Source organism: Xenopus laevis, chromosome 7L, assembly GCF_017654675.1.
Source record: "Xenopus laevis strain J_2021 chromosome 7L, Xenopus_laevis_v10.1, whole genome shotgun sequence".
In the NCBI taxonomy this organism is placed as follows: Eukaryota; Metazoa; Chordata; class Amphibia; order Anura; family Pipidae; genus Xenopus; species Xenopus laevis.
The window spans coordinates 29,312,574-29,327,925 of NC_054383.1; the positions used below are offsets into that span (position 1 = coordinate 29,312,574).

The following is a 15,352-nucleotide window of genomic DNA, read 5'->3' on the forward strand; positions in this document are numbered from 1 at the left end:
TGACGCTGGAAAGCTAAAAAACGAAATAACACAAAAGCTACTAATAATAAAAAATGACATGAAAACCAATTGCAAATTGTCTCCGAATATCAGTCTCTACTTCATAGTAAAATTAATTTAAAGACAAGCAACCCCTTTAATACTGAGCAATCAATTGAATGTTGTTTTCATGTGTCCTAAAGGGGCGGTTCACCTTTAAGTGAACTTTTAGTATGTAATAGAATGGCTAATTCTAAGCAACTTTTCAACTGGCCTTCATGTTTTCTTTTTTATAGTTTTTGAATTATTTGCCTCCTTCTTCTGACTCTTTCCAGTTTTCAAATGGGGGTCACTGACCCTATCTGAAAATCTAAGACTTTATTGTTATTGCAACTTTTTATTAAACAACTTTCTACTCAGGCCCTCTCCTATTCATATTCCAGTCTCTTATTCACATCAATGCATGGTTGCTATCGTAATTTGGGCACTAGCAACTAAACTGTTAAAAATTGCAAACCGAATGCCTTAGAATATCAATTTTTACATACAATACTAAAAATGTCAAACTGTCTTGGAACAGTTCAGCCAAGTAGTGATGGGCGAATTTATTTGCTTGGCGTGAATTTGCGGCGAATTCCCATGATTCGCCGCCAGCAAATACATTTGCGAAACCGTAGCGAAAATTCGATGGCATAAAAAAAATGGATGCCTCTGTTTTTTTGGATGCCGGCGCACTTTTGCTGGCGAATTTTCGTCAACATCCAAAAAGAGACGCCGGCGCTGTTTCGGAAATGTTTCACGTATTTCATGGGAAATTCGCAAATTTTTTGGCGAAGCGAAACGCTCCAAATTTGCCCATCACTACAGCCAACTCTAGTTTTTAAGTGCTGGTCTTTTAAGAAGTAAATGCATTTTTGGTCAAAATGTAATGTTTGATAACATGGTTCAGCTGTTTCCGTACTGCATAGCAAGCCCTCCAGCCTATAGGCATCAGCCGCACAGGGAAATATATACGTTCCATTTTACTTTCATTATAACTTGTGGGCAAAATATATGATAGGAATCCTTCTGCCCTAGTAAATGTTTTAAATGTACTAAAATATTAATTGTTTGTTTTGTGTGTTTTTTTTTTAACCAGGAAAGCGATGAGACTGAAGTCGATAAAAATAAATGCTGTACCCTTTGCAACATGTTCTTCACATCTGCTATAGTTGCTGAATCTCATTATCAAGGAAAGACTCACGCTAAGAGAGTGAAACTTGTGCTCGGGGAGTCACCAAACACGCCAGCTCCAGCAGGTGAGAAAGCAAATGTGTCAGGCAAACAGCGAAATAACCTTACACAGTCTGGGACTGCTTGTTGTTCAACGCCTTTTATATTCTTTAAAAAATAACATGTTTTTCAAGGATAACATAATGCAGAAGCAAAACGAAACATTAAAAATAAAACAACAACAACGTAATAAATAAAAGGTATTAACATATGCCACACTGATATATTCTCTACTTGTTTTTAGTTTATTTCTAGAAAAATAGAATACTTAAACTGTAACCGCTACAGTAATGTAGTTCTGCTGTGTGTGGCTGAACTTGGTTTTTGTTATATTTAGGGGGTTATTTACTAAACGCTGAATGCCAAAAATCTGAAACATTCGGAGAAGTTCCTGCGCTGGATTTCGTGCAATAATCCGGAGATTTCGTGCTTTTCGGGCCAAAAATCTGAAAAAAAATCTTTGTGAAAAATCCCAAAAAATTCGTTTTTTCCCCGCAAATTTTTTTTCCGTTAAAGTGTATTAATGAATAAGGATTTGGTCACAGTTTTTTCCAGAAAATATTGAGATAAATTCGGACTTTGATAAACAAATCTCTTAATGTACTAGGGCCAAGAAAGAAGATACAGTATGGGAACTATTATCTGGAAACCCCTTATCCAGAAAGCTCCGAATTACAGGAATGTCATCTGCCATAGACTTCATTTTAAGCAAATAATTCACATTTTTAAAAATTATTTCCTTTTTCTTTGTAACAACAAAACAGTACCTTGTACCTGATCATAACTAAAATAAATGTAATCCTTATTGGAGGCAAAACAATATTTTGGGGTTTAAATAATGTTTGATTATTTAGTAGACTTAAAGAGGGGAGGCCCAAATTACGGAAAGACCCCTTATTCAGAAAACCCCAGGTCCCAAGAATTCTACCTGCTGATTGGTTTCTATGGGTTACTTCTCCTCTGCAAACTTAGTGCCTTTTATTACAGAACCCCAAAGTGCACTGTGTTTGTAAATGAGCCTTAAAATATCCAGTTCTAAGGTTCTTTAAATCTTCCAACTATTCATTATTTCATGGGATATTTTTATTTCCCTAATGAAAAAAAAAGGAGGTGGGATATGCCAGAAAGGGGTGATGTTGAATGGGCACAAAGATTCCTGTGCCACACTGACCTTAGTGGCCTTGCTCTTGTGCTGGGGGAAATAATAAATTAGCCTTAATGTATGGATGAGTGACTGTAACAGGGAAGTATTGGTTAACTAACAAAAAAAAAAATATTGAAATAAAGGTTTGATCCTTTTTAGGGCTACTGGAATTATATGGTGTTTTTGGCATTGTTGCCAAGGATTTTGTGTTTCAAATAGACCTAAAATTCAAAACTAACTTACCATTGCCTCAGATGCAGTGTAGTGTGCAGACATTTAGTAACTACAGGGTTGTAGTGTGCAAACAGGTAGTAAATACAGGGCTCTCACCATGCAGCCCTTGTTCTGTAGAACACAAGATATGAGCTAAGAGATGCCCATGTCCTATCCACCACCCCTTTCCTCTTGATCTTCAAAAAGCAGCAACATGGGGGTTGAGTGTATGCAGGAGATATATGGGACCTGTTATCCAGAATGCTTGTGACCTGAGGTTTTCTGGATAAAGGATCTTTCTGTAATTTCACCATACCTTAAAGGGGTAGCTTGCCTTCAAACAACTAGTTGTTTTCAGACAGATCACCCGAAATACAGACTTTTTTCCAATTACTTTCTATATTCTATGCGTCACCATTTTTCTAATATTGAAGTGTAAAGTGTCATTTGTCACCCTTTAAAGTAGCTCTGGGAGGGGGGTCGCCGACCCTGTAAACTGTTCTAAATTGTACATTTAGTTGATACATTTCTTATCTTTGTCCCTGCTGAGTAGAATCAATGGGGCAAATTTACTAAATCGCGAAGTAGCTAATGCTAGTGCAAATTCGCCAGTGTGACGTCAATTCGTTACTTCGCCGATTTACGGGTAAATTCGATAGGCGAAGTTGCGCTATGGTGAAGGGACATAACTACACTAATTCACTAACTTGCGCATTTTACTGAACATTACCCCTTGCGCCAAACTTGCCTTCGCCAACTCAGACCAGGCGAAGTGCAATAGAGTAGATAGGACTTGCTTCAAAAAAAGTTGAAATTTTTTTCTAAGTCCCAAAAAATGCTGGTGTCTTTTACTTTTTTTTAAGGGTGATAGGCTGAAAAAGATCGAAATTTTTTTTGGGGATACCCTCCTTCCCCCCTACATTTCCTAACACATGGCAACTCAACGATAGAGTGGGCAAATGTGTAGGGCAAAAGAACACCTTTATTTTATTCTTTAAAGGTTTCCTGGGCTTTTGTAGTGTAATGTATTTGCTGCAACATATACATCCATTATATTTTAACTTTGCACCATATGCAAATTAGGCATCGCTAGCGTAAATTCGCTTTGCCTGACGAAGTAACGGTAGCGCAACTTCGCTACCGTTCGCCTCCCTGAGCGCAACTTTTTTAGTGAATTTGCGTAGCACTGGCGATACTATGCCTGGCGAAGTGCGCCGAAGCTGTCACTGGAGCAACTTCGGGTCTTAGTGAATTTGCCCCTCTGGGTTTCATTAAAGGCAGTTGTTAGAATTGAAACCATAGTTGCTAATACGCCATAGAAGCTGCTGAGAAATGTTTCACCTAAATGTTGCAAAATTGTGAGTTTAGAGTTTGCACTTGCATCATTGAGCTGCCAGACTGAACACTAGAGACAGGAACATTCAACTTTAAATTAAGATTTAAAAAAAAAAAAAACAGTAAAAAAAATAAATAATGGAAAGTAATTGAAAAGTCATTTCTGGGGAACAATCTGAAAACAACTGAACTGAAGAAAGTGTTTGGAGGGTGAATAGCCCCTTTAAGTCTGCTAGAAAATCATGTAAACATTAAACAATCCCAATAGGCTGGTTTTGCTTCCAATAAGGATTAATTATATCTTAGTTTGGATCAAGTACAAACTACGGTTTTAATATTACAAAGAAAATGTAGTAATATTGAAATCTTGGATTATTTAAATAAAATGCAGTCTATGGGAGATGGCCTTCTGGTAATTCTGAGCTTTTTGGATCCCATATTTGTATATATTGTGGAGCTGTATAATATAATGGAATTTCAGCTTGAGGAGTAAGGAGGAGATGGAGTGATTTGGATCTGACTATGGTGTTTTTATTCAGAAGGTGGCAGAGCCTGTACATTGACAAGGTACCGATTCAAAAATGATTGCTCATAATAGCGTGCATCATCTGACGACTAATCCTTCACAAGCACATGCTATAAATATGTGAATTCGGGTGAATAGACATTTAAATTGCTTTTTTCTGCCGAATATGAGGCGCTTTGAAGATATTGTTAAGTGCATAGAAAGCACAAATGTGCCTCATTACGATTCTGTGTATTTAGCTTACGAATTGATGGCTTTATTGGAGGGGTGTCCGTTTTTGTCCAGCAAGAAACGGTGCCCTGTTTCTAAATTGAGTTTATCTTCCATTTACTGTATTAGGGCTATGAAAGAGGTGCTTATACAGCGAGGTGCTTCTGCGGCTGCTGTGTGTTGTGCTTTTTATAGTGGGTCATTGGCAGGTGCAGCATTAATATAGCAGTGACTGCAATATTATTTTGTAGCCAATGCAGTATGGCAATATGTTGGTGCTAACTTATTATCACTGCAGACTTGATAACAAGATTTCTCACACGCTACTTAGGCTGAGGTGGGCAATATCTTGGGCTAAAAATGTGTGGGCTTAAAGGAAAAGGAAAGCTACCAAAGCAGTTTATTGCCAATAGATTAGCCACAATAGTACAAACTATAACGCTATATTTATTCTAAAGACTGCTTTACCATACCTGAGTAAACAGCTCTAGAAGCTCTCTGTTTGTCTAGGATAGCAGCTGCCATATTAACTTGGTGTGACATCACTTCCTGCCGGAGTCTCTCCCTGCTCACTCATAGCTCTGGGCTCAGATTACAGCAAAGAGGGGAAGAGGGAGGGGAGGAGAGAGGAGCAAACTGAGCATGCTCAAGGCCATGTCCTGGAGGTTTATGCTGAAAACAGGAAGTCTGATACAGAAGCCCATGTGTACACAATAGAAGGAAAGAAATCCTGTGTTTCTTTTGACACAGAACTCAGAGCAGCATTAATTTGAAGGTTTATTAGTGTATTTATATAGACCTTTCTGAGAAAGCTTACTTAATTTTAGCCTTTCCTTGTCCTATAAAGGCCTCATCAAATACTCCCAGCAGAGTGCATTCATGTGGTGAACTAAAGGCTTATGGACAAAATATGCTTGGGGGCCCTTCCCCATCTTCCATCCCCAACCCCCAATACGATCAGCTTGCAATTGTGAGCGTAAGACTACTGCGGTTTTTAATGAACTTCAGTGGATTCTGAGTGCAGTGATGGATTATGATGACCCCACTATGAGAGTGTGCCAGTAGCACCCCTGATAGTTTTCCCACTGTCTTTGGTCTCCTTTTTGGAGTAGTCTGTAAATCTTTGACTACTTGGGAGCATGGTGTTAGTGTCCTGCATCGGGTCGGCTACCCGCAGAATACCTGTAATGTGACTTGGACTCGGTTGGATTATACTTCATTTGTCCAATGTGCAGGTGGCTCATGGGTACCCAATCCACTGCAGTGGGGAAATGGCTACTGGTGGCCATTCCAGGGCTAACAGATGAAAATTAAATCTTCAGATGAAACAGATGAAAATCAAATCTTCTTATGTAAGAGTTGATTGGTGCGATGTTATTTCCGGTTAATGGGAGGTCCTTTTTCGGTCTGTGCAGTGACGGGGATAGTGTCGGGTGGAAATCCATAGTGTTGAGAAGGTGGGTAAGTGGGTCTGGGTCAGGCTTAGGGTCAGGCAGGTATGGGTTGAGTGCGGGTCTTAAAAAACAGAGCTGTGCAGGTCTCTACATGGTGCAAAAGTTCAAAAAGGTTTGTGCCTGTTTCTCTTATATATCAGTATACAGAGCCAGTAGTGTTACTCTGTGCATATTGCTTTGGCAAAACATTTGACCTCAGCTGCCTCTGTTTATCCAGGCCAGTCCTGATGTGATGACCTGAAAAGGGGAATGGTTTAATGGAAGATTTCAGGAGGGGTTAAATGAGGGTAGCCTGTGGGCGGTATGAAAAATGTCCTGAATCTTAGAAAGTATGATCAGTAAAAACTTATCAGAGTAACTTGGCAGAGTATACATATGTGTAACGGATTGTTCTTGGGTACTAATGAATTTTCATCAACAAGTAAACCTGAAAAGTGGATATGGGTGCGACAGAAGGGTGTGTGTTGCTACAGTTTTATGTAATGCAACACCAGTATTTTGACTGATACGTATACAAGAAAATCAGATATTGCAAATAAAGTTCATGAGTTTTACTGAATAAGACTTACTGTTCTACTTTGTGATTTTTTCCTTTTGTTCCCATAATAAGAATCATGTTTTCTTGTGATTGTATTGATCTGAGTCACTCACTTGCATTGAAATCAATGGCTCATTTAGTAAATGCGCAATGTGGCTATCAGATCTTTGCTCGAGGGTGTCTGACGGCAGTGTTCAACGCATTCGGTTTTGAAGTACGGTCATATATTTTTTTTTTAATCAGTCGCAATGAAAGACGTCAGTTTCTGTGCTAATGCAAGCAGAATTTAGCATAAGGTTGCTTGAAGTTGGGGCACACAGGGAGGAATGGGCATGTAGAACACTATGAAAAACAAAGGTCTATATAGGAAATGCCCACTTTCCACCACTTCCAATATAAACACACCCAATGAAGATCATAGTCAGTGATCGTTGAATTTGTCCCGTTTGCTAAACGGCAAAAAATTCATGAAACACGAATTGCGACGCCCGCATCAGTTTTGACGCCCACATTAAAGTCAATGGGCGTCCGAATAATGTTGACGCACTACAGTTTTGACGTGAGCAACTATTCCGACATGCGTCCAAATTTTTTAAAATTTCGCGCCAGTTTCACGAATTTATTCGCCGGCCGCGGAACCTGGAAATTCATTAGAATTTGCACCTGCCAGATTTATTTGCCCATCACTAATCATAGCCATTATCACATTTTTTCCTCTTATCCTCTTTTATTTAATTTGCTTTGTACATATTACTCTAGAAAGGGCGAATTGCTCTCCAAGGTCCTGAATTGGGGCCTGATTGGAACCTTGCTCTGTGATTTCTCAGTGGATTTCAGACTTAAACCATCTTGATATTCTACCACTTGTCTCTAGACGAAGGTCAAATCCTCATAGTCGACATAGTATCTAAATAGACTCCTTAAGGTCAGGTTGAGAGAACGAGTCTGCAGCACAAGAAAGGTGCTTTAACTGATAGCTTCTTATAATTAGGATAAAGTCAGGAAAGCCAAGAATATGAAAAATATATTTTAATTTAAAACTTAATTGTAAAAAAAAACAAAATACTGTATATACATACATTTACATACAGATAGATAAACAAAGACAGAAAATGATGCTTACTTTTCTGTGGTCACCAAACTGCTGTTTTTTAGTGATTTTCTGCTTTAATGCACAGTGTCTAGGGGCTGTTGGGTTTTCAGTGCACCTTTTTTCATATCAAATGGTTTGTTCACCTCTGAGTTAACTTGTATGGGCTGATTCACTAACTTCGAGTGAAGGATTCGAAGTAAAAAAACTTTGAATTTCGAAGTGTTTTTTGGGCTACTTCGACCATCGAATGGGCTACTACGACCTTCGACTACGAATCGAAGGATTCGAACTAAAAATCATTCGACCATTCGATAGTCGAAGTACTGTCTCTTTAATAAAAAACTTCGACCCCCTAGTTCGCCATCTAAAAGCTACCGAACTCAATGTTAGCCTATGGGGAAGGTCCCCATAGGCTTGGCTAACTTTTTTTGATTGAAGGATATTTCTTAGATCGTTGGATTAAAATCCTTTGAATCGTTCGATTCGAAGGATTTAATCATTCGATCGAAGGATTATTCCTTCGATCGTTCGATCACAGTTTTTGCGCAAAATCCCAGTCGAATATCGAGGGTTAATTAACACTCGATATTCGACCCTTTGTGAATCGGCCCCATAGTATGATGTAGGCAGTAGTTTTCTGAGACAGTTAGCAAATGGGTTTCATTTACTATTATTAGTAATTTTTGAGTTATGTAGCTTTTTATTCAGCAGCTCTCCAGCTTCAACAATCTGGTCCAAATTATCCTAGAACCCTGGAATTGATTTGAATAAAAGACTGGAAAATGAATAGGAGAGGGCCTTAATATAAAGATAAATAATAAGAGTAGTAATAACAATACATTTGTAGCCTTAGAGAGCATTTGCATTTAAATGGGGTCAATGACCCCCATTTGAAAGCAGGAAAGAATCAGAAGAAGAAGGCAAATAAAAAAGAACTATAAGAAATAAATAATGAAGAACAAATGAAAAGTTGTTTATAATTGGCCATTATATAACATACTGAGGGCTATTTACTAAACTCCGAATGCAAAAATCACAAAAAATGTGTGATTTTTTTTATAAAATTGGACATTTAAAAAATCATGAACTTTTCGGAATTTATTAAACCCAGATAATGGAAAAGTCTGAATCAAAAAATCCGGCATCTCAGACCTGTCGAGGTTGCATGTAAGTCAATGGAAGAAGTCCCAACGATTTTTGGATGTGTGCTGGGTTTTTGTGCAATACCCTAAAGTTTTCTGAGTTTTTAGGGGAAAAATCGCGAAAATCTGATTTTTCCTGCAAAGCAAATTTTTGGGAACATTTAATAAATAAGCGTTAAAAACCATAGCGGATTTGAACGGAGTTTGCAGCAGAAAATGTTGAGCTAAAATCGAACTTTGATAAATAACCCCCTAAAAGTTAACTTGAAGGTAACACAATGCTTTATAGGGGTGTCCCTGTGAGTTATTTTACTTATAACGAGACGAGAAGCAAAATATTATGAAATATGGATCTTTTGAATACTATCAGTAATTAAAGGCAGTACTTACACTAAGATGCAGAGACCAGCAGTAGTGATGGACGAATTTGGCGTGTTTTGCTTCGCCGGAAAATTCACAAATTTCCCGTGAAATTCGTGTAACATCAAAAAATTTGCAAAACGGCGCGGGCGTCTAGTTTTTGATGGCGGTGTCCATTTTTTTATGCCAGCGGTTTCGCGAATCTTGGGAATACGCCACAAATTCTCGCCTGGCGAATAAATTCGCCCATCACTAACCAGCAGTTAGTATGCATGCCCAGGCTGCTCTCAGTCACGTAGGAACTGGGCATGCACAGTAATGTTTAAAGACACGCTTTGCTTCCAGAGAATTTATACCTGCCGCCGATCTCTGCATTTACAGTTACAGACTAGAGAAAGGGGTCGTTGACCTCCTTTTCCAGAGAGGGTAGCCCAAAGGCACTTTGTGGTACGCGCTCTGACTTTGATTATTAATAATAATAAAAAAAAAACTGCTTTGTTTGCAAACTCCTACCACTTTGTGGGACTTTCCTGTAAGTATTGCACAGGCTAAGGGCTCTTACACACGGCCGTTCCGACCTGCGCTCCCCTGCGTTCCGTTTGTTGGCGTTCAGCCGCAGGGGAGCGCAGGAATAGACGCAAGTAATGATTTGAAATGGGGCTGTACTCACTCAGGCGTGTGTAGGCGCCGAACGCAGGAAAAATGCAGCATGTTGCGTCTGAACCTGCGTTCGGCGCCTACACGCGCCTGAGTGAGTACAGCCCCATTTCAAATCATTACTTGCGTCTATTCCTGCGCTCCCCTACGGCTGAACGCCAACAAACGGAACGCAGGGGAGCGCAGGTCGGAACGGCCGTGTGTAAGAGCCCTAAAGAGTACAGATTCATGCCACCGTTGTTTATGTTAATTCATGCAGTTTACAACACCTGCAGTTTTATATAACAACCATTTCATCCCTCTGCATTGGAGTGCTCCGTGCCAATGTGTTCTATAGTGTAGGTACTCAGAGCCAGCCATCCCCTAAGTACAGTCTTCTCTAACAACAACGGCTGCCATGAAGGTATGAAATCCAACATAAAAAGGGCCATTGAGCCTTTGCTCCTTCTACCACTGCTGTCTGAAGGCGATAACTCAAACTGCCAGCCGTTTAACCCTCTTGCTTCTTCTCACCCCCCGTGTTTATTGAATTCTACATTTCATTTATCAGTCTCTTTCAAGTCTTTCTACTCACTTGTGCTCTTTGCCACTTTCTCTCTTGAGCTGACATTAAAATATGCCTCGTTTTATTATGAAAAGTTTGTGAAGTGCTGTCAGCTGCTGCCAGCTGGAAAGGCAGTGAAATGGGTTTAATCAGGGTCAGGCTTAGGATTCAATCAAATTAACGGGGATCTATAGTCAGTAATAACAATTGCTGCAACAGAACAACACAAGACAGCTTTGTAATATACACTTTATTCTTTTCTATATTGTTTCTCAAATAAAAATGTCCTGTTTTTACCCACAGGTTAAATTTTGGGCAGTAGCCAATGCACAGGCCTTGCTGTCACGCTCTAACGTCAGCACCTTAAATGGTGACAGATTTGCATACAAGCTTTTCTTAGGTTGGCATTATACTCAGACAGGAGAAGAGAGCTATGGGACTTTATCAAGTGAATAGAGTGATTTCTTATTTAGTGAGGATGAGAGCAGTTTTTATTTGAAAAACATACCCAGAATTTTTTTTTTCTTGAATACAAATGCCTCACGAGGAAACTTTAGGTGACTTCTGAAAACAAGGCGATACGTATGCCAACCTGCCGGCGATTCGCATTCTTGCCGGTGGGAACTGCGAAGGCTTTTGGGGAGATTAGTTGCCCACAGAAGAGAAGATTTGTTGCTTGGAGACCGTGTGCAACCACCCTCAGAGGTTTTTTAAACCATGAATAAGCACATTTTCTCTAAAACCCCGAATGCCACATCATTTATTAAAAGATAAAAAAAATGCTGAACCATTTGAAAAACAGATTTTTTTTTTACTGCTAAAAAAAACATATGAAAACCTCTAAAAGTCTTAAGGGGGGATTGTAATTTAAAGTTGCAAGCGTTATTTAAAGTGGCATCTTTGCGAATGTTTAGCCCTAAAATCATACGCTGGCGAATACATGTATGGCACCTGTTATCCAGAATGTGCGGGACCTGGGGCTTTCTGGATAATGGATCTTTCCATAAATTGGAACTTCACCTTAAGTCTACTAGAAAATCACATAAACATTAAATAAAACCCAATAGGCTGGTTTTGCTTCCAATAAGGATTAATTATATCTTAGTTGGGATCAAGTACAAGGTACTGTTTTATTATTACAGAGAAAAAGGAAATCAATTGAAAAAAAATGTAATTATTTTATTAAAAGCAAAAAGTCTACAGGAGATGGCTTTTCCGTAATTCAGAGCTTTCTGGATAATGGGTTTCCGGATAATGTATCCTATATCTGTATTGCATTGCACATTATTGCTAAGCATACCAGGGCCGGAACTAGGGGCAGGCAGAAGAGGCACGTGCCTAGGGCACAAAGGCACAGGGGCGCTAGGCACGTACCTCTTCTGACACCTTCGCCTAGCTCGGACCACTATGCTCAGAGCTGTGGCAGCAATTCTAGGTACTTTGCCGTCTTCTGCGCATGCGCACGCGCGCTTCTTCGGTGCATGCGCACTTGCAGCTCTTCTACGCATGCGCACTCGCGCGAGTGGTGGGGGCAGATGTAGTTGGCCAGGTTGCCTAGGGCGCCCGGCTGACTAGGCATGGCACTGAAGCTAGCGTTAGCGTCAACACCTGCTCTGGAGTTTCGTTAAATATTTTGTTGCAAACGACAGTTTGCGATTGCGCAAATTTTATTACACTGTGAATATTCTCAAAAGCCATTTAGTTGCAAACTTTGAGGTCTGAAAGCAGTCGAAAAGGATGCAAACATGGTCGCTAACATTCGCAAGCGTCTTTGCGCAGGTTTTTGTGCTATCAAAACATATTACATTCCTCCATGGTTTTACTGTCGAAGTTTTATATAAGAGTTTTTCATTGTTTTTTCCCTTTATAAATCTCAAATTTTTAGAATTTTTAGATCAATGAGAAAAAAATTTAGAGAAAAAATTTGTTTTGTGAAAAAAATATAATACAAATCTTAGTAAATAGGCACCTTGGGGGCACATTTACTTTGCTCAAGTGAAGGAATAGAATAAAAAAAACTTCGAATTTCGAATGTTTTTTTGGCTACTTCGACCATCGACTACGACTTCAAAACGAACGATTCGAACTAAAAATTTTTGAATATTCGGCCATTCGATAGTCGAAGTCTCTTTAAAAAAACTTCGACCCCCTACTTTGCCACCTAAAATCTACCGAGGTGCAATGTTAGCCTATGGGGAAGGTCCCCATAGGCTTTCTAACAATTTTTTGGTCGAAGAAAAATCGTTTGTTCGATGGATTAAAATCCTTCAAATCGAACGATTCGAAGGATTTAATTGTCCCATCGAACGATTTTTAGTTTGATCGAACTATTTGCGGTAAATCCTTCGACTTCGATATCCGAAGTCGAAGGATTTACATTCGGCAGTCGAATATCGAGGGTTAATTAACCCTTTATATTCAACCATATGTAAATCTGCCCCCTAGTGTTGATTTTACTGAGGGGTAATGATTTGTGCTTAAATTATTTTTAAAATGTTCCGTGGTGAAAAATAATTATCCGAAATCCCTTCTCAGCATCGCAGTGCTGCTCGCCCCATAGCACGGAGTGATGTTTAATAACTCAGAGTAGCCAAAGACATTCTGATGACCTGATACTTGCATTAGGCTTGATAAATGTATCAATTTATTATAAATGTTCCGAAAAAGGTTTTGATAAATGGGGACAATGTGGAACTTTTGGCGATCCCCTCAGTGCTCCTAAGTTGATAATTCAGCCCCCCATGTGCAATATTGTATGGCTGTATAGTTCTGTAGAAAATACTTTACTTTAATTCTGAAAGTTTTTTTCACGCTTGGGGAGAGGCGTTCATTTCCTGGTACTTGTGACTATTTATATCTCCTTTCTTATCTCTTTCTGGCAAGCAACAGAAATCTTATCTTGATTTATAACATGTTATATCATCAGTACCAGAACTACTGTCCCACAACACAAAGTAGGATCAATTACCCTTTATCTGAAAGGCTCATTAAGATTTAGTGCACTGCTGCTTGGGGATGCCTGTGGCTGAACTAAAATATGAGAGTGAAAAAGATAAAAACGCTTATACTAGATATTCTCTCCGCTGGCGTAAATACGATGCTGCAGAAAACACCTTCCGGGGAGACATCAGTGTACACTGAGAGGCACAACTTTCACCTGTCAGTGCATGCAGTGCATACATGGGTAGATTTCAGCGTTAAAATGTGAATGTATGCATTTTTGGAGATTGGTTAATACAACTGCAGAGAAACTGCCTAATGTGACATAGAACTAAAGACCATAAAGGAACATCTAGGGGCCCATTTACTTTGCTTGAGTGAAAGAATAGAATAAAAAAAACTTCGAATTTCGAATGTTTTTTTTGCCTACTATGACCATCGAATTGGCTACTTCGACTACGACTTCGAATCGAACGATTCGAACTAAAAGTCGTTCGAATATTCGACCATTCGATAATCTAAGTACCGTCTCTTTAAAAAAATCTTGGACCCCCTACTTCGCCACCTAAAACCTACCGAGGTGCAATGTTAGCCTATGGGAAAGGTCCACATAGGCTTCCTAGCAATTTTTTGGTCGAAGAAAAATCGTTCGATCAATGGATTAAAATCCTTCGAATCGATTCGAAGGATTTAATCGTTCGATCAAACTATTTGCGGTATTGCCGTATTTACATTCGGCAGTCGAATATCGAGCGTTAATTAACCCTCGATATTCGACCATATGTAAATCTGCCCCCTAATGCAAAATCACACAATATAGCTTAAACTTGTAAGGAATTAAATAGTTCTAATAAATGAGACTAAATAGGTGATGACAGTATTTTTTTATGGTTAAAGCTAAAAAGTTTATTCTTGCTTTGCTATCTTTTGAGCTGGATGTATTTGGGTGATTTGCACGATAACTAGTTCATCAGTTTACGGACATCTTGGATAAAGACTAGTGATGGGCGAATTTATTCGACAGGCGCGAATTCGCAGTGAATTTTCCCGTTACGCGACACCAGCGTCAAAGTTTTTTAGACACCGATAATTTAGACGATAAATGGACACCCGTTGACTTTAATGGGCACCGGCATCAACTTTGATGCTGGGGCCCATTTAGACGCCGGCAAATTGCCGTTTCACAAATTGTTTTGCCAGTTTCGAGAATTTCACGGGAAATTTGCGAAATTCGCAATGAAGCGTAACGGGACAAATTCGCCCATCACTAATAAATACTTTGCAATGTGATCTCACACAGTTATCCTGTGCAAATGCCCAAACTGTGTGTTAGGCTAGAACCCTACCATAAGACTTAAAAGCCCTACCATACAGATTAAGGGCAGGGTAGGGACAACTGGTAGGAAAGTTTAGGATAGATCCACCAAGGGAGTAAAGGTGGCTATAAACGCACAGATAATATCGGACAAAACTAATTTTCTTACAATATTCGCTGCATGTATGGTGGGAGACATGACCGATATCAGCAGAAGACTTGGATATCAGTCGGCTCATCAATTGGGCCGACCGGAAAATTTTGATCGGGCACCTCGTCTGATACAAGTACAATTCTATTGTTTCTACCTGTATATCTGACGATTCAGCTCTACAGCATGTGTGAGTGCCATCTGATTTCCTTCTTGTTCTGGCTGTACTTGGAACTCCTGAGCAACAGAGTTGGCTTGATATAATCGAAAAGTACATGGACACAGAGCTTTGGAACATCAAATTATGCATGAAACACTGAAGAAGAATGAGAATCAGCAGTATTATCACGGAATTGGGAAATGTCTTATGTTGATTTATAAACCTGCTTTACATTTTATAAAATGTAACAATTTATTGTGGAATAAAAAACGTCCAGTCATCCTAAATGAGTTATAGTAACCTAGAGACAGCTGAGAGT

The 15,352-nt window shown here is 39.3% G+C and overlaps 1 protein-coding gene across 2 annotated transcripts in view; it reads left to right on the forward strand.

The window, feature by feature from the left end:
- Positions 1-15,352, forward strand: part of LOC108695761 (zinc finger matrin-type protein 4-like) — a 274,884-nt gene that overhangs the window by 99,169 nt on the left and 160,363 nt on the right. For both annotated transcript variants that reach the window (XM_041568712.1, XM_041568713.1), the window contains exon 4: positions 1,118-1,277. In XM_041568712.1, coding sequence (XP_041424646.1) covers positions 1,118-1,277 — 160 coding nt within the window. The remainder of the gene's footprint in view (positions 1-1,117; positions 1,278-15,352) is intronic.